Genomic DNA, 18710 nt, shown 5'->3' with positions numbered 1-18710 from the left:
CTTATTATAGCTTCATTAATGGGATCAATTCAATTTGACTTGGCTGTTTTTCTTCCGTAGAACGAAATATCCGATTATGTCGATGCTCCTCTCTCGAGCCCTTCGTGTCACGAACATTACTATAAAACTAGCATGGGGGCATGCCAATGCTCAAACTAGATCGATCGTAAATAAAGTTTTAGAACTCGAACAATAATGTATGAGAAATCCTAATTATAGAGTGTGACGAAAGAGTATTTCTGAAATAAGAATATTATTCCATCTAACTCGTATTAACATGACATGTTTAACAGGAATTAATTTCCTTCGGTTTTAAACATTAATTTTTTTAATATTGCCAGCTAAAAGAGTTGTAATGAATCATATTTACTAAATCACTAGCAATTATAAATACTGAAATAGCATTAACAACTGGATTTATAAAAAATAACAAAAATCAAAGGATCATGGAAATAGTTTATCTACTTGCATAGAACTGCATAAATTTAACCTTCTTGTCTAGTAAAAAAAATATATATATATATATATATATATATATATATATATTCAATAAGTAATTAAATTTCACCATCATTTTCTACTGAGAAGTGGATTTTCTGGAAGGCAACAGTTGAATCAGTTTAATTTGAAGAGTTCCAATCAAAGGATCCACTCTTATTTTGTGCTTCCTAAAACATCCAGCATTTATGATCACTCAATTAATGTGAAATATTATGACAAAAGAAAAATATTTATATTTGAATTCATGTCATACTAGAATGGGGTTAAATTAGGTGTTTGAAAGTGGAGTAAATTGTGATGCTTTGATGTTTATGTGGAACCATATGACAGTGAAATGGTGTCAATATCCGTGACTTAAACATTGTCCAAGAAATCAAACACTATTTTAATATTTTCATTAAAGAAAACAACTCTCTCTTCATTGTCATGATGTGGCTATGGAATTCTAGATTGATAGTAAAACGATGGATGGAAAGGAGAGGAAGAAAGAGAGAGTTCATATTGGTCGGTTGGTCAAAGTACCAAATGTCCCAAAAGATTGAGATGCGATGATGTCGATTAATTAAACTTCAATTCATTGGTCAGCTATGTATTTTATTCATTGGTTGACAATATATATATATATATATATATGTATATATATAGAAACATTAATCCGATGCCCATCACATCAAATTGATATTATCAAATACAATATGAGAGAGGGGCAATATATGGTCAGATCAGCTTCAGGGATTCGACTTACTGATGGTGATGAAAGAATGGAGTGTTTTTAATTATTTATATACTTACCCCTTTAATTTCTTTAAATTTGGCACATTCATGTTGTATTTTAAGATTCTAAAAATCATTATAGTTAATATTTTAATGATTTTGAACTTCCAATTGACATTATTAATGTTCATGAGTTTATGTGGCTCTTTTGTGAGCTTCTTCTATGATGACATCAAATCTTTGATTCTCTTTGTATATCTGATGTAATTGTTAAAGTATTTGTTTCTTTTTAAGATCGAAAAGTGCGGTGAAAAATGTAAAAAAATGGATAAAAAATAAGGGTATTTTAAATTTTAAAATTATATATATTTTTAACTAATAATATTGTAGGGACTTATATATGCCATAAATTCTTGATGGAGTGATACTGATGTATGAATTATTTTTTGGTCATCCAAATGGATGTTTTCTAAAAATATTAATCAACTGATTGTTTATACTGACATCACTATAATTTATTTTAAAATTCTAAAAATCATTATAGTTACTGATTAGCCAATTCAAGATTCAAAATAATCAATCAAATGTTTTTTCCATTGATACAAAATATGTCATACAGAATGTCATGTTGATGCCAATACATCAAGGATTTATATTGGGGACAATTGTATAAAAATAACTATGGCAAATAATTTCTTATAATACTAATGGAAGTTTGTCATGTTCTAATCAAAATTATTAACCTATTTTTGAACGAAAAAATATTCAATATTTTTAGAAACCTATACTGTCAAAAACAAATATAAACAAAAAATAATAGGAAGGCGATGAAAGAGAGTATTTAAGAGAGAAGACCAAGAAAAATATATATAATTGTAAAAAAATAATAATATGGTAATACATATCATTACATTTATTTATAGTGTACTATCCAAATTAGTTGGCGTGTTCATCTAATTTAAATTACTAATATAAGTCTTAAAATTTTATATAACAACAACAATAATAAAACTGTAAGTCTCAACTATTTGAGATCGATTAAAAAACCATATATTTAGTTAAAATTAAAATATTTAAATTTTTATTAAGATTCTTTTAGGTCTTTCTTTATCTCTCCTCGTACTACTAATATTTATCATTTTACCTCTTTTGACTACTACGCCCATAGATTTCTTAAACATATCATTTTAAATGATTTTCTTTGATCTTATCTTTCGTCAACATAAAATTTATGGATGTAATCAAATCTAAATGAGTCTTGATTAAGAAGAGTCAAATTTCAAATATGTTATATTCAATAAGAGTTAAACTGTTATATTCATAACTCCTCTAATAATTTAGAGTGTGACATAATACTAACCAATTTTGTTATATCTCATGGCATGAAAGACCAAATGAATTGGTTGATGCTGCCTTCTAAACATATAATTTTTTATATTAAGATGATATTGACATATTATATTTATTTCTATGATAATAGGTATTTAATATTATCTTCGCATGATATACTCATAAAATCTTCCCTAAAATTCAAGTCTAGAGAGAAGCAAGAAGGATCAATATACACAGTTTTATTGATAGGAGATGTTTGAAGGAACATCTCCCATCAATCTTAAACTTAAGTTCATATCTAACCACCTCAAATGTTGTTTCCTGTGCCCATTGTCTTATAAGTTTGAAAGTGGAAGACATTTGTTGCACATGCTTTCTAAAACTTTTGACACCTTCAACATTCTATCCTAAAAAGACATATTTATGATGGTTTATTCATATATTACAAATGCATGTACTCTATGTTTGGTTCACATGTTGCATGTGCTTCTTTAACCATGCATCCAACAACCAAGCATTAGATGAGGAACTGTATTTTCAATACAAGTAGGAGACTGGGAAAATTGAAATGGCTGCAGGTTATGAACAATGGAGGTGGTAGGTGGATGGAAGATGAGACTAGCCAAGTCCCAACTCACCCCAAGTGAACTTTGTAGGTAGGGATTTGCCAAGAGAGTTGGGACAGCTCCTGAGCTCAGTTCTTTTTTTGTGAGATTGACAAAAAAAAGACTGATTTGATTAGAACAAGCAAAAAAGGAAGCTGCCTCAAAAATGATAAGGGACTGTGCATTTCATGTTCCCATGTTGATTTCACCATTGCCAGATCTTGACTTCAAGTTCACATCCTACATGATCATTTGTAAAGATACATTATGAAAAGGAAGCATTGAAGTTGCAATCATTTTTATGATAACATGTGTAATCTTTTTTCGAGGTAAATGTCGAGTATCTACATTGCCTAAGATTAACAATGATTGTAAATCTTAGCCTCAGTTGCAATCTAAGCCTACTCCCAATTCCAACCAACATATAGTCTTTAATCTTTCTCAGCACATCCATAAGCTACCAAACTTAGTGTTTGATGCTGTGGTGATGTGATATATAGCATATGGATCTTAGAAAGTTGTATAGTGTAACTTTTGCAGAGAGACAGCCAAACTATTAGACTATTCATTGCCAACTTTGGAGAATAGACACTTGGAGAGAACTGTTTTCTACCAAGAGTGCATCTTTTCAGTTATACCACTTTGGAGAAAGCAGAGACTCTTCACAAACAGATGCTGACAGTCTATTCAATGTCAACTGCATAAAACAGATGCTAGGAGAGGACACATTTCTTCTTGGCTAAGGAAAATGCTTTCAGTTCTTTGAGCTTGGCTCACACTATCTTGAAGAAAGGAAAGTTTCTTCAGTAATGGAAGGAGGATTACTTTCTTCTCTTGTTGTCTCTTCTTTTTGTTTTTTCGGACGTCCTAAGTTTCAGAACTGATACATATTGGAGGATGAGAAGTTCACTCAATTAAAAGATGCGAGTAGAAAATTTGATGAAAGCTGGTCTACATTCCAGATTTATAGTAGCGCGACAAGGAGGGTTTCAATACGAGGCCATGCTAGCACAAAGAGACTTCATTAAGTAGATAATTGCGTAAAAGCTTCCAATTTACTGTAATGATCGTCCAAAGATTTCTGTTGGTCACGTCAACACCTTTAAGTTTTTTTGGTAATTAGCAATTAAATCAAGAAGTGGATAGATATGGTAATGCTGCATTTGGTTGGAGATTGTTCAGTTTGGACTGACAGGATGATGATGCCATACATATTGCATACCACAAAATTGAAAGGATACAAGTTGCAGAAAGTCATATTCTATCTAGATAAGGACATACAAGTCAAGAACCAAGTTAAAATTCTGATATTGTTGTCCAAACTTTTTTGTGATCTTAAATCTATTAGTTAGCCTTTTTTATTAAAAAAATCAATGTACAACTTATCCTTTTTTTTGGTAGAGTGTATGCACACATTGAATAAAAGCTAGCACAGGTTCAAGAGAAGACAAATGTTTGATCCAGCTTCTTATTTGGATTGGGAAGATCATAGATTAGAAAAGATTTGTCAAAAGAATAAAGAAGCATGTAGATTTCTTAGGTGGATGGCTAACATGAGATTACATGACATGGAACCTTTCCGCAATTTGTTTTCCTTTGCTTCGAGTGGTGGAGAAAGGTGTGGGTGCAGTCATCTTCCACTTAGCACAGTAGAAAAGCCCTGGTGAACACCACCATGGGACCCAGATCCAAGGTTTGCAAACCATGGAGGTTTCTTTTTGCTTTGGAATTGATTACATACAGTTTTTTTATCTCATTGGGTGTGGCAGACTTGTTTGTCATGGAATGAGGCCACAAAAGATTCACTGGTGTGAAACCTACTGAGTAGTGTTGTCCCAGGTTTGGACATGATGGCACTTTCTTTATCTTGCTTTCTCTCGAACTATGATTACTACATCAAACATGTATGGGGTCTGACCATTTCCTAAGTAATCTTTTTCAGGGCCTAGAACAAAAGGACATGAAAAATCTCATGATATGTTTGTTTGATAGGTGCCATCTAAGATGCCATAGTTCAAGCTCTATGTGCTAAATAGTCTTGTTTAAACTGAGAAAAGTGGACTCTGCCTCTCCACCTTGTCACAGGCAGCAACAAACATGACTTCCTATGATTTGGGATCAACTACCGAATCATTAGCAACTGACTACAAAAGCAGGTTTATCTGAACAAATATAAAAAAGTTCTACTGCAGTGCAATGATTTGTTGGTCTAAATCAAGCAATTGTGGCATGAATATGGAATGAAAAAAAGGCCAATCTGCTCTGCTATATAAGATTTACTGCTTTTGAGGGGGGATAAATGCTTCAGCATCTATTGCAATTCACAAGGAAGGTGTAATTAGAAGGTGCAGATAAAAAAAGGTACAGTAGTTTACGAGATTGATTCCGAATGTATCTTTTTGCCAAGTAACGTGGTGGCAGTAAAAGAGTGCAAAGAGAAAGAGCAACAAAGAGGAAGGCAAGCTACAAAAAGAACCATAATAAAGTTTCACTCACCAGTGGAGTTTAAAGTCTTCTTACACTGATATGTAGGTGAGGGATTCCCTTTAACTTTACGAGGTCTTCTCTCTCACTCCATCTCTTACTTTCTTTCCGATAAAGAACTTTAATCTCTTGCATTCTCAAGACGTTGATATTTCCCCTCAAAAAGCTCTTGCATCCTGCAAAACAAGAACCAAGTATGTCAACAGGTCTCCTGAGCTGTTCTCTGCTTACTTTAGAAAGTGTCTGCTTCATGATCGTGTGGACCACTGACATCAACTCATTCTTATTTTGCAGACTTGCGGTGCAAAAATCATGAGCTGCAATTGGAGCTCTAGTGGTAGCCAGAGTTATACATCCATTATGTCCTGCAGAAACCTTAGCCAGTCGCAACATCATCCTTCCATGTTCTTGTTCCAAATTCTGGCTTACGACAAGGTACGCTGACTTCAACCAACTGTGAGTCGATGATTATTATGTTCGGAATGAGTCGTCATTCGACAGTACGTGTACCGGCTGCATCATACTTGCTAACCAAAATTGTTACTGTGGGACGGAATAGAGAAGACCGTAAAGCAGAAACTGCAGGTCTGGAGAAGATTTGACGATCAACTGGTGAAGGATGCTTTGGCTTTCAAAAGAGACCGACAACTAATCCATGGGAGCGGAGCAACCTCGATTTAACCCGCAGCCATTCGACAATCCCAGTCCTTCATGGTTCTCCAGATTGAAATCTCTTGTTAGCTTCACAAACAACATGAAGCGCTGCAAAAGCTCGAGCGTGGAAATGGGAGGTCATGTTCAGAACCTGCATGAGTTAGGATATGCCAAATCCCTCCAAAAATCTCCTTCCGGCCTGGGGAGGAGGACATGACGCTCCACATGAAAGGAAGATGCACCTCCCTTTGCTGGCCTACACAACCCGAGCTGGCAGGGAATCCAAGCAAAGGTCACAGCGCAGAACGAGATGTCCTCTCACTGCACACAAGCCATGGATTGCAACCCAGCACTTGGAACTACAGACCAAAAGGCAGCCACCGAGGGCGTCCCCTGTCAACTACAGGTGTGGGAGAGCGACGGCTTGGTATTTTCTCCTCGTCTCCTGGTAGAGCCCATGGAAGCACTCCACCTAATGGAATCCTGCACGCAGAAAAGCAAAAGCTGAGGCAGAGTGGGGGAAAGGAAAAGGTGGGAGCTATTTGTTCTGCGTGGTGGTGTCATGTGGCCAGGAAGCCTGAAAAGATGGGGAGCGACTTGGAATTATCTCTTCCTTTCCCCCTTTCAGCACAAACCCAGTGTCGTGGTCACATAAAGTAAATGCCAAAGTGCGTAGGTGCTGAAAACCACAGAAAAGGCTACCACTGAAAGCAGATCTGCTGCTGCTTTTCTTCGTTCAAGTTTGTTCTTCTGCTGCTGATTGGCAGAAGAAGAAGATGACTTGTTGAATATATCCATCCAGTGTTTGTTGTTCGTTCTCCTTCATTGATTTACAAAGCTCAAAATGATAACAAGGTAAAAGGATATACCTCCTCAAAATGACTTGAAGTTCTGCATATTCCTGATTTCTTAACCTTTTTTATTTTATTTTATGAATTATGATGTACATAGAAAAAAGAAACATGATGGCCAATGACTAACTTAGATTGCCAAAACTTGTAAATCTGATTCTATGGAGAGAAATTCCAACGTTCCAATCTTTTTTGTACTACAATGTCTGTTATAAATTCAACTTGAAATAACAACTTAGTTCTTATTCTCTTTTAGGGGAAAAAAGAAGAAACTGCTGCAGTAAGAGATATGCTTCATTTTTATTTGGCATGATGCTCTGAGTGGAAATATTTGTCAAGGCAACAAGGCAAACCCATTTTGATGTATTATTTTAACAATAACAGTTTGTATAATGTTTTAAAACACTCTGCAACTCATTACATTATTTTGGAGATGAATACAACTTCACCATTTTTTATTGTGTTCATGATAGATGTCAATTTTAGATCCAGAAGATGTCCTGAAAATTGCATTATTTTTTATGATCTAATCAAACCAAACCAATTGCAATTTTCAACATTAATTTCACTCCAAATCAAATCTAAATCTACATCTAAAGATTGATTCCACATGTATAGACTCAGTTTCTTGGCCTCCAAAGCTAAGGGATATGGGGATTGGTCAGAACATGGGGACACAAAAGGGATGTGGCAGCATAAATTTACTACATGAGGTTTTAATTTTGTACTATGCTCATCATCATCATCATCATCATCATCATAACTGATGAGGTTTCTTGATAGTGGGAAGTTCCATGATAAGTTGCAAGTAAAAGGCATGCAAAATACCCCTTGATTAGCCACAATACCAACAAAAGTTATGAAGAATCAGGAATTGTTAAAACTGAGTAAAATAGCTTGGGAAACTCATGACCTGATGACTGGAGATGTTTCAGTGAATCTGTGTATTAAATCTTGTGCACCATGCCCAGTGTGTGCTCAATATTGGTTCCAAGTACCACAAAACTCAAACAAGTCAAAGCCATATGCATTTATTCCAAGCTATTCATAATGTATTCTTTCAGTTTCAAGATCTTATCCTATCAACCTTTTTTTGTTGTCAGATATGCCTGTCCAGAAACAAAAGAGTAAACAATGGAATTAAGTTAATATATAACTGCCTACTCGACAAATCAAATTTGTATGCGTAATGGAGCAAGAGAGCAGCTGCAGATCTTGACAAAGAAGAGGAGGAAGAAAAAAACAGAATAAGAAGATTGGTACCATAAAATAAAGATACAAGTTTATGTTCTGTAATGAAAATGTTTGCCACAGGACATCTAAGACAGAATGCCATAATCAATCCACTGATATCTAAAAGTTGTGCCATGTAAGAAGTCAGATACACAACAAAACTAATTGTTTTCAAACTTCCAAGTTTCCTGATGGAATTTTAGCTGCCATGATAGTTACATGCAGAGAAAGTTGATATGAGAAAAATCTTCAGTGACCACAATTTTCGTCAGATAATTTCAATATGATATTGGTGGCAAAATTACAAGTCATAAACTGTATAGTGGATGTTATATCAGGGATAACAAAGCTAAAAATAAAGGAAAATGGGGAAAAAAAGAACTTGAATATCAAAATGAAACCATGATGTTATAAAATGCCAGGTTTCTGTCAGATATTGCACAAAGATAAAAGTACCAAAATAAAAACAGCACAGATCTATCTTCCAGTGTCTGCTGGTGGATTTGTTCTTTAACACAATGGACGAATCCAATTTATCATGATGAACAAATAGGAGAATCGACCATGTGAATTTTTTTATGTATGACATTTAAAGCACCTGCTTTAAGATACAGGGTAAAAATACATTTCCCCTTAATCTTAGATGGAAACATTAGCTGCATCCCAAGAATTTGTAAACTTGTAACTGCATCTGTAATTCATCTGAAAGTCTTCTGAAAAAATTTGATAATTCAGTCAAAAGGCTCAGAGCTGATATGCTGATAAAGCATGCTACAGTGGTATTCATAGAGTAAACAAAACTCTTCATGATTGACTAGATATGGGAACATAATTAAACAGAAATATCTTGATGGTAGCTGGCAATGTTTTAAGCAAAAAATAAGTTCACATCTTTTGCATTTAGTAAAGCACCATCACCTAAAAAAATCAATGAAATTGCACATTTTGCCTAAATTTAGTAGGTATAGTACATTCTATAATGATCCTAGGTATCATGAATTTCATACCTAAATGTTCTCGAATATCTTTCCAAAGAGCCATATAGCAGTAGACATATTTCCAGACTACGTTGTCTATCTTCAACTAAATGGTATCATGAGTAGCCATAGGCTTATCAAAACAGAACACATAAACAAGCAGATTATACATACTTGTTAACAATCGTTGATAGTTCCTGTGGTTTAAAGGCCATATATTCTCCATCACGAAGAAATCAGAGAAAAAGACAAAGTACATAAAGGCCTAAACCCAGTTCAGGCAGCATATAATAAAAGAGGCTAGATGTCACATTGCCAACAATCCATTTGATTTTACAGTTGCTAATTTGTACTCTCTTTGTTTTTGCACAACAGAAAATTAACTTTTATTTAGCAATAAAGTGAATACGCCTATCTTCTCTGTTATCAGAGGAGATCATAACCTCCAAGTCCCGAGAAAACACATCGTACCAGAATTCATTACAATGGTTCACCCTTCCAAAATTTGCTAACCAATGCACGGCATGGTTAGCTTCTTTAAAAATGTGTGTTATCCTATATTCACTTAAATGTTGAAGCAATCCAACAATACCTCAAAGTATGTTGGCTAATTTGTACTCTTAACAGTAAATGTTTCAACATGGATATAGCTTATTTAAATGCATCAGCAACAATTTGGAACATAAATAGGAGGGGAAAAGAGTGTTTAACCTAAAAAGATGCATGAAATTCAGAGTTCTACCTTTAGCAGAAACTAGGAAATTAAGAATGGTTCCAGAATAAGCTTGAGGATCTTTAAGTATCATTAATGGAAGACTTCTCTCAACTTACACCACCATCAGCTTCAATACAGCCCTAGAAATTTCCACCAAAAGGTACCAACAGAAGCCCATATTAAAGCATTGATCAAAGCTGTTATAAAGCCCAGCCTAAATATATCAGGAAGGTCCAAGTAACCCACTGCAGGAAAAGGGGAAAAACATTAGAGTTACCCAAATTATTTCTAACATTATTAATACCTGAAAATATTTTCTGTGAGATGTAATCAACGTGTCTGACATAGAGCACTTATCATAGAGTCTTGTTCAGGAACTCAAATTTAAAATTCTGAGAGTTCTTCCAGTACACTTCCAAGCACTCTCATTAAAGAAGACATTACTTTCCACATTTCTCCAAGTGACTAAATTTTTGTAGACAAAATTTAATGGCTGAACATTTTACAGTCATTATATAACTCGTGCTTTTATAAAAGTTAACAAGTTTTCTTCTCTTTTGGAGTTTGGAGTATAATATAGTAACCAAGGTTCGTAATACCGTACCGTACCAATATTTCGACCTGGGCTCGGTACCGGTATGGTACGGTATACCGAGCAGTACACCCAGGTGTGCCGAGTACTGTAGCACTACTACAGTGCACTCGGACCGGTAACAAGCAGTCCGCATACAGACCTGTCGGATCGGTACGTACCGCTCGTACCGGACGGTACGGTTCGGTACGGCAAACCCTGATAGTAATATAAAATGTTTTGAAATTGGAACAACAGTAGCATGTTCTTTCTTTTTAAAGGGAACCACAGTAACATGTTGCTTAATTTAAATTTAATGTTCTTTTAACTGTGTAGCAATGTTAGGACAATAAGTCTTCATTACCCTAGTTTCTGTTATAACCCTTACGGTCTATTACAACACCAGATGTGCCATTCTATCAAGTCATAATGTGACATTATATGAGTCATAATGGATCCATTCTTTTTTGAGTTTTCGTTATCAGTCTGTAGAAATTTGCAGTACCTCCAAAATATACAGCAGCCTGACCACTGCTATAATGTGTTAATGCACCAAAAAGATTTGTGTTGTATGCCAATGCAAGTGTTGCCAATACACTAGGAACACCAGCTGCCAAGTGCATGGCAAGAAATGCTGAATACAAGGCTCCAACATGTGCAGTCTGACTTGCAAATAGGTAGTGAATGAAGAAATAAGATGCCTGAAGAATGCAGAAGGCGGCAGGCCAGCTCAGTGAGAAATGCTGGAGAGACTCCGCAACACAATTTGACATCCATGTCACAATTCCAAGATTTGTAAGCTGTTCAGCCATTCCAACCAGTACTGCAAACCAAGCCAAGGTATCCCATGCAGACTTCTCACTAAGACAATCATCCCAATTCAGAACACCAAAAAGTAGAAGGATGGATAGGCCAAGCATTGCTGCAACAACACTTGATATGCCAAGAGCATCTCTATGAAACAAACAATTCCTTGTAAGCATTGAAGTTTTCCGTTAGCAATGGATCTATAAAATATACAGTCAGGGAAGCCGAGTTTTGTTGGTTAATTTATGTATGAAACAAACAACAGAAAACAGACTTTTTTGTCTAGTTGACCAGTGAGACCTTCTTAATAGAGCAGCATAATAGTAATGCGGGTAATGTCAAATGACATGGCATGATGCAAGAAAAATAAATCTTCTTTGTCTCTGGAAATTGCTTTGGTTAATCATCTTATACATTATTAATAAAAAATAAGCTGTCAGCACTAGAAGGGCCACTCAATGTGCGGAGCATCATAATTTCATATGATTATGAAAGCATTAAGTTAAAATGCATTCTAATGTCTACTAGAAATTAAGGAAAAAGACTTTTGCATACTAGAGACAAGTTTGCATTTGTTAGCTAACCCGCCCAGCAACCACTGATCCTTCCAAGATTTCTCCCTCCGTTTCTGATCAAGAATTTTCTGAGGTTTAGTTTGAGTATATCTTGGTCTAGGTTTAGATAATTATTTAATGCATTATTTGTGCAGTTTAGGTTATCTGTACCAGAGGGTAGGTTGAGTTGCGCAGGTCTGCATCCAGCATTTCTAATTTTCTATTTCCAACTTCCACTCTAACTTTATAGTCAAAATTAGGGACTTGTTATAGTATATTTGGAAGTCATAAATGATTCTAAAATGACATCTAGCTAGTTTTTAAGGAATGGAAAAGAGAAAATAACTGAAAAAATTGGCAGCTACCTTTTTCAATCTTTAGAGGACACTTAATAAAGAGATGAGTCATGAGTAGAAAAAGGCAGGAAAAGGATTATTCAGCCTACAGCTTAATTATATTTCTTTCACATTTCATGTCCTAGCGATTACAGTGGGGTATCTACTTACCATATTATCTATACAGAATGTTAAAAGCCCAAAAAATAATAATAATAAAGTGTGGTTGATCTCAAGATGAAATAAAAAAAAAGTTTTCTATTATTACTCTGTTACAACAGTATCATAGAGTGATAATAGATATAATTGTTATTATATTTTTACATGATATCAGACCTGGTGTGAAGGTTACAGTTAATTTAGCTGTCAATTTATTCCAAAGGTACATTTTTCAGTAATTAAATTATCATGGAATATAAATGCAGCAGTAAGGCCATTCCCAAGAGAGTGAATGGAGAATTTCTGGTTAATTCTGTAATATATTTTTTCACCTTCTCCTATTTTGCTTAAATTTTACAATCTTATCATATTTTTACTTGGAATAATGATTTACGATCCCATCCTTATTGAACATGGCTTATGTTTCTGATCAAAATTAATCCTTTTCAGTTTACCAGTTCCAAACGAAAAATCAAAATGATTTCAATACAGTCCACACCGTAGAATAAGGACGGTCTAATATATTCTTCAAAGTTTCCAAGAATCATTGTTTTTCAGTTGAATTAGCCTAAAGTTGATCTTGATAGAGTAATCTGTTTTAAGGCCTAGTGCATAGCTTCTTCATGTGCCAAACCTCCCAAACCTCACTCCTATTGAAAAGTTCATTCTGCTAACCTTTTCTCTATAAGAAACCAACAAGATAAGGGGGATTTATCAAAAAAATCATCTTGCATAGTTCTCACTCCTCTGAAATGAAGATCCTATGGGAACTTCCTTTGAATTCAGGGTGAAGCTTAGATTCCTATGTTCATTTCCGTTGTTTCTTAGATCTGGATGAGGAACCTCATGATTCAGTACATCTTTTATTATTTTCTTTTTTTATCTTAATTATTTCCTTTTCAAATTTTGTGAATATCTTAATATGGCATTTAAAAAACCCAAAATTTTCAAAAACATTGAAGCATACTTTTCTAGCGGCAACTGAAGTATAACCAAAACCGAATCTTCAAACAGTGTTATTTCAAGTAAGGTTCCCAAGATTAGGATCAAGTTTGTAATAGGCTATGTGGATTGTATCAAACCAAATGACCAATATGATTTGTTTGGAATTGACAGGAAAAAAAAGAAAAGCCAAGTTTCAAACACACTTTGCAGAAATCAGCAAGGATCAATCAGAACTGCAAAACTGATTGAACTCATCTATAGAGTTCCAATAAAATCCAGCCGATCCCCTTTCTTTGGCCATTTTAATGTTAAATCATACAAATTATACAGACAATGATATCAGCTTGACTACCTATTTTCATTTTCATTTTTCTGATCCAATATACTCAAATTTGAGTCTTCATTGTTGAATCTACAAAAACTGGTGAAAACATTTCAGCTAGTTATCAACACATCACATAAAATTGAGCTAGAATGGATTAAAGTATGTGACCCTTAATAGTTTCAAATAAAATCAAGTGGAAATACAATGAACAGGTAAATAATACTGTTGGCATATTGGAAGGAATTAAACTTTTGGTACTGGCACTTCAAGTACAAAAGATCATATTCAACATATGCTGATTTTAAATTCAAGTGGTCCATCATAAGTTTAGAAAAAGAATAAGAAGGCCTAGATGCTTTTGTTAAATGGATATATAACACTCAGACACATGCAAGCACTCACACAGATGTCAGTGGTCACATTTAAGTCAACTGGCTAGTACAGTGTTTACAAATCTATTAATGAAACTCCTAACTGGCAATCTGCAAACAGAGCCACAGTATCTAAGAACAAGTGATGATATTTTAGTTTTTCTGATAATATTGAATCATATGAAATGCAGGCAGTTGTAACAGAAAAAACATGCTTCTGATTTCACTGATGACTCAAATCAAAACTGCTGAACTTCAGAAAAGCTTTCAGGATGTAAAGGCCGGAAAACTCAGTCTCATATGGTACTTAATGATCTAAAAAATACATCACTAATAACAAAGAGCTGGATCAGATGGCAAAAGTTAAAAATTGAAATGAGGATTCTATGTTCTAACATATTAGAAATGGATTGGTTGACGACACTAAAACATAGAAATGAGGTTTGTATGCCATAATGTATATAAATTCCTTTTCGTTACCCATGAAAAAGATATGCTACATACCATAAAATCGAAAACATTACCAGGTCAAATACAGATATCTAGTTTTGTAATCAGAAATCATTTGTTTCATTGATTAGTGAGGTGATTAGTATTTGTAAAAGGGCATTTTGGAAAGCAACAGTCCAGACTATGGATAATATTGCTGTGATACACTACAGTATGTATAGTAAAAACATTGGAGATTTAGATTGTTCCCTCAGATTCTCAGCCAATCAACAAGGTTGTAGTCAACTTTAGCTGATGATGCATGGAGAAATTGAAATTGTGTATTAATAATATCTGATCCTAAATAAGAGATATAATGTTCTAGATTGAACTAATATATTCAATGCACTGTGACAAAGTACGTCAATAAAACAAAAAACTCAAATTACTTACCCAAAGACCCATAAGGAAACTGCAAAGACCATTGTACAGATCATCACCCACTCATTCCTTGTCGCAGGTCCCATTTCTTCCAGTCTCTTTGTTGCTATAGCAGGTGCCTCTGGTGTATCCTTAATTTCTGGAGGGAAGATCTTATACAAAATATATGGAGTAACCAGAAGAGAGGCTATGGCAGGTAAACTTGCAGCCTCAAACCATGACAACCATGGACTTGCAATATGGATCCCTAGTTCTTCGGCTAATTTAAGGCATAACAGATTTTGAGCTGCAGCAGTTAGGAAAAGTGCGCTTGAATTACTGGAAGACTGAAATGAGTCAGAGAGAAACAAAAAATGAATGTCTTCAGTCTCAGCACAAAATGAAGATAAAGAACCAGAACAGAATGATTCAAGTATATGAAGCTTTTAAGAATTATCAATTTTTTGAAAAGGAGACAAGGAAGCATGAATAATAAACATATTTCATGCAACTTCAACTTAAACTACATGCTCTGGGATTTCAATGATTATCGTGCTGCCAAACTAAACTTTCTCAACTATATGAAACACTAACCAGTAGTTATTTATAACATGAATTTTTAAGAAAATGCATAGAATTGAAAAGTTATATCCTACGTCATCAAAATATTTTAGTTGGAAAATCAATCAAGTGATGAACTGTATAAAATTAAGCATTGTGATATTTAATGATATTGTGAAGAGAAAATAAAGCACATTTTAAGTATATGGGGCCTATTATTCAGCATTTAGAAGAAATTGATGAAGATATTATTTACAGAACAAAAGTTGGATGGTTATTAAAGTGAAGAGAGATATCAATATTTTTGTGTGATTACCGTGAGTCCCTTTTGTCAAAACTAATATTTTGCAAGATGTGTTATAACTTACAAGGTCAACCATGTTTTAAGATTTTTTAGTGCTGAACAATGAAGAAGTTAACATCTACGAAAGTTAGTACAGCTTAAATGGCACTGCAGAGTTACAATAAAATGAAAAAATGTCATCATTCACTGATAATTAGATGTACACTTTCACACACAATGTACAAATGAAATTCAAAATATTCCTCTATTCGTCAGTAAGATCCTGAAAATTGAATATGATCATATTTATAGATTTAGCAACCAAGGCTGTTAGACATTTTAACAGTAAGGCCAAATACAAGAAATGCCACTTTAGTAGTAGCAGTAGAAGAGTTCAAAAAATGACAAACAGAAGACAGACATTATCAACACCAAAGTTTTTTATATAGATTAATTATTTAAGAGGAAGGATAGATTAAAGGGATTGTTTGCAGGATTAGAAATGGTCAACATAGAGAGGCATATCACAAATGTTGTTTGATGGTTGTAACCTATAGATTACAAGAAAAAGTTTTACAATACTTGTAAAGCATGCGATAATATATTAGTGCCATTGGGCAATCAAAACCAAAAGAGTAAACACTCATTGATTAGGGGATATTAATATCGACGTGTGAGTTGAAAAAATATAGAATAAAAATGTTTGCATTTCTAAACAGATAAGGACAGCATGAATCAATGTTAATTCATGAGAACCAATCTAAGTTGACTTTGACATGTCCAAAGATCTATAAATGCATCAAAGTAGGGCAAGTTAGCTGTCAAATATATATGGTGCCAGAAGAGATAAGAGGAAGACTCAATAAGACTATTAGAAAGAAACCAAGGCACTTGGTTGGCTCTTACTTTAGTAGTGATATTGTTCTCGATAGAGCCCATTAACATTTTAAAGGATGCATATAGCCAACTGCAAGAGTTAGAACCTATGGCTTGCCATTGTTATCAACCTATGGCTTATCAGTTGTTATCAAATTCAAAAGGGGATCTTTCATTGAGTTTTTGACAAACAACATAGAACCTGGAGGATAAGAGTTCAGCATTCTCCTGTGGGAGGAGGAGGAGGAGGAAGCCAAATGTATTCTCTTATTAACGAAGAGAAAATTTTGTATATTGCTAATGTGAACAATAGGTATCAGAAAGATTTATAGAAAAATAAATGGAAAAAAAGGTTATCTTTTTGTGCTCAAGTCAAACGAGGTGACATGAATCAGAAAACAAAGCCAGGCAAAAAGGAATAAGAGGATCAAACCTGGAACTGGGACATAACCAGATAGGATCCAAGTCTACCGGCCGACCGATCTCCTGGCTCACTCCCGGCGGAGAGAGACAGCGATTGGATGATTGGCAAGAACACCCCACCGGCCCTTGCGGTGGTGCTGGGCATTGCAGGGGCGATAAAAGCCTCACTGAATGTGAGCCCATACGAAAGCCCCAGTGTGCTCTTCCCGAGCCACTTCACGAAGTAGGTGGCAATCCTATCCCCGAGCCCAGTCTTCACGAAGCCCCTAGCGAAAAAGAAGGATATCACGATTAACCAGATCACCTCGTTCTCGAACGCATCGAATGCTGCGGAGAAGGTAAGGGTCTTGGTGGCGACAGAGGCGGTAAGGCCCAGGAAGGCCCAAGCCGCGATTGGGAGCGGGCCGAGAATGAAACCGGTGATGGTGGACAGGAAGATGGCGAGGAGCTGCCACGCTTGCGGGGTGACCTCGGCGGGTGTGGGGACGAGGAACCAGATGGCTAGACCGACGGCGAGGGAGATTGCCAGGGGGATAAGCTTCGCGCCCTCACGCGGAGGCGGCAGCGGAAGAGGAGAGGAGGCGGGATTTGGAGAATCGGATTGGGACGAGGAGGAGCGGGCGGGGAAAAGTGAGGGTTTCGGGCGGCGACGGCGGCGGTGGCGGATGGAGGGAGGGTACGCCGCGGAGGGCTGAGGAGGAGGGCGGAGGGGGGCGGCAGAGATGAGGCGGCGGCGGGGAAGGGCGGGGATGGGCCGGCGGCGGAGCAAGGCGGAGGAGCGGGCAGCAAGCGGGGAGGCCAAGGGCTCCATCTCCCCAAGGCTCGGCGGCTTGGAGAGAAGGGAGGGATTGGCCGAGGGTCAGCCGAAACGCCGGTATTAGCGAGAGGAGGAGTTCCGGCCCTCAGGCTAAGAGCGCAGCCGTCAGCCAGTCGTTGGTATGTAACCAGCGCCACCGGCGGTTGAGCGGATAACGGCTACCGCGGAGCAACAAATATTAGCTACGTTAGCAGCGACGTGACCATCGACGTCGAATCTCCTGTACCCTAATTCCTAAAGGATTCTAAACAACGATGGAGCCCACTCTTCACCCAATTACATACTGCACAAGAGAACGGGTAAACAATTGTTAGTATTCGTGTAGCAGATACGCATGGTGCTTGTGCGATCCCGTGGGAGTAAATACCTAACTGAATAATATTTTCAAGTATGTCCGCGTTCAATTCTTTTCCTACTCACTTGTAAGGCACACAGTGACTCGGTACACTCATCATGACATCTGTGTGTCTTATTGTGGGACCCACTCTTGAAACGCTGCGTCAAATCATGGTACGTTAAAAGAGGGGGTAACTCTTACGTAGATAAGTATAATTTTTATAGCTTGTATACTTAGTATACAAATAATGTATAATTGATAATGTGGATGTGCTAATTAGTGTATATATGTATATATATATATATATATATATATATATATATATATATATATGAAACTATTATAAGATATCATAATCATCGAAGATGATCCTCTACCGTATGTACTTCACTAATAATTCAATCATTGAGATGAGAGGTTGTGATCGACTG

General features: G+C 35.9%; 1 protein-coding gene across 3 annotated transcripts; it reads right to left on the bottom strand.

Annotated features, from left to right (window-relative positions):
* Positions 1-8756: 8756 nt before the first annotated feature.
* LOC103969627 (dicarboxylate transporter 2.1, chloroplastic) lies at positions 8757-18142 on the bottom strand. 3 transcript variants are annotated; one of them, XM_009383211.3, is made up of 5 exons: positions 17136-18142; positions 15016-15329; positions 11143-11609; positions 10094-10311; positions 8757-9087 (listed from the first exon to the last, which is right to left on the bottom strand). In XM_009383211.3, the coding sequence occupies exons 1-4, from the start codon at positions 17934-17936 to the stop codon at positions 10196-10198; spliced, it is 1698 nt and encodes a 565-aa protein (XP_009381486.2). In that variant the 5' UTR covers positions 17937-18142; the 3' UTR covers positions 8757-9087; positions 10094-10195. The 3 variants fall into 3 exon arrangements, with proteins under 3 accessions (XP_009381486.2, XP_018675330.2, XP_009381487.2); XM_018819785.2 differs by having other exon boundaries at positions 8757-9084; XM_009383212.3 differs by having other exon boundaries at positions 11143-11591; positions 17136-18138.
* Positions 18143-18710: the final 568 nt, after the last annotated feature.

The sequence above is a fragment of the Musa acuminata genome, chromosome BXJ1-10 (genome assembly GCF_036884655.1).
Source record: "Musa acuminata AAA Group cultivar baxijiao chromosome BXJ1-10, Cavendish_Baxijiao_AAA, whole genome shotgun sequence".
Taxonomy (NCBI): domain Eukaryota; kingdom Viridiplantae; phylum Streptophyta; class Magnoliopsida; order Zingiberales; family Musaceae; genus Musa; species Musa acuminata.
The sequence above is the reverse complement of the archived record's forward strand: the minus strand, read 5'-3'. Positions and strand labels throughout refer to the sequence as shown.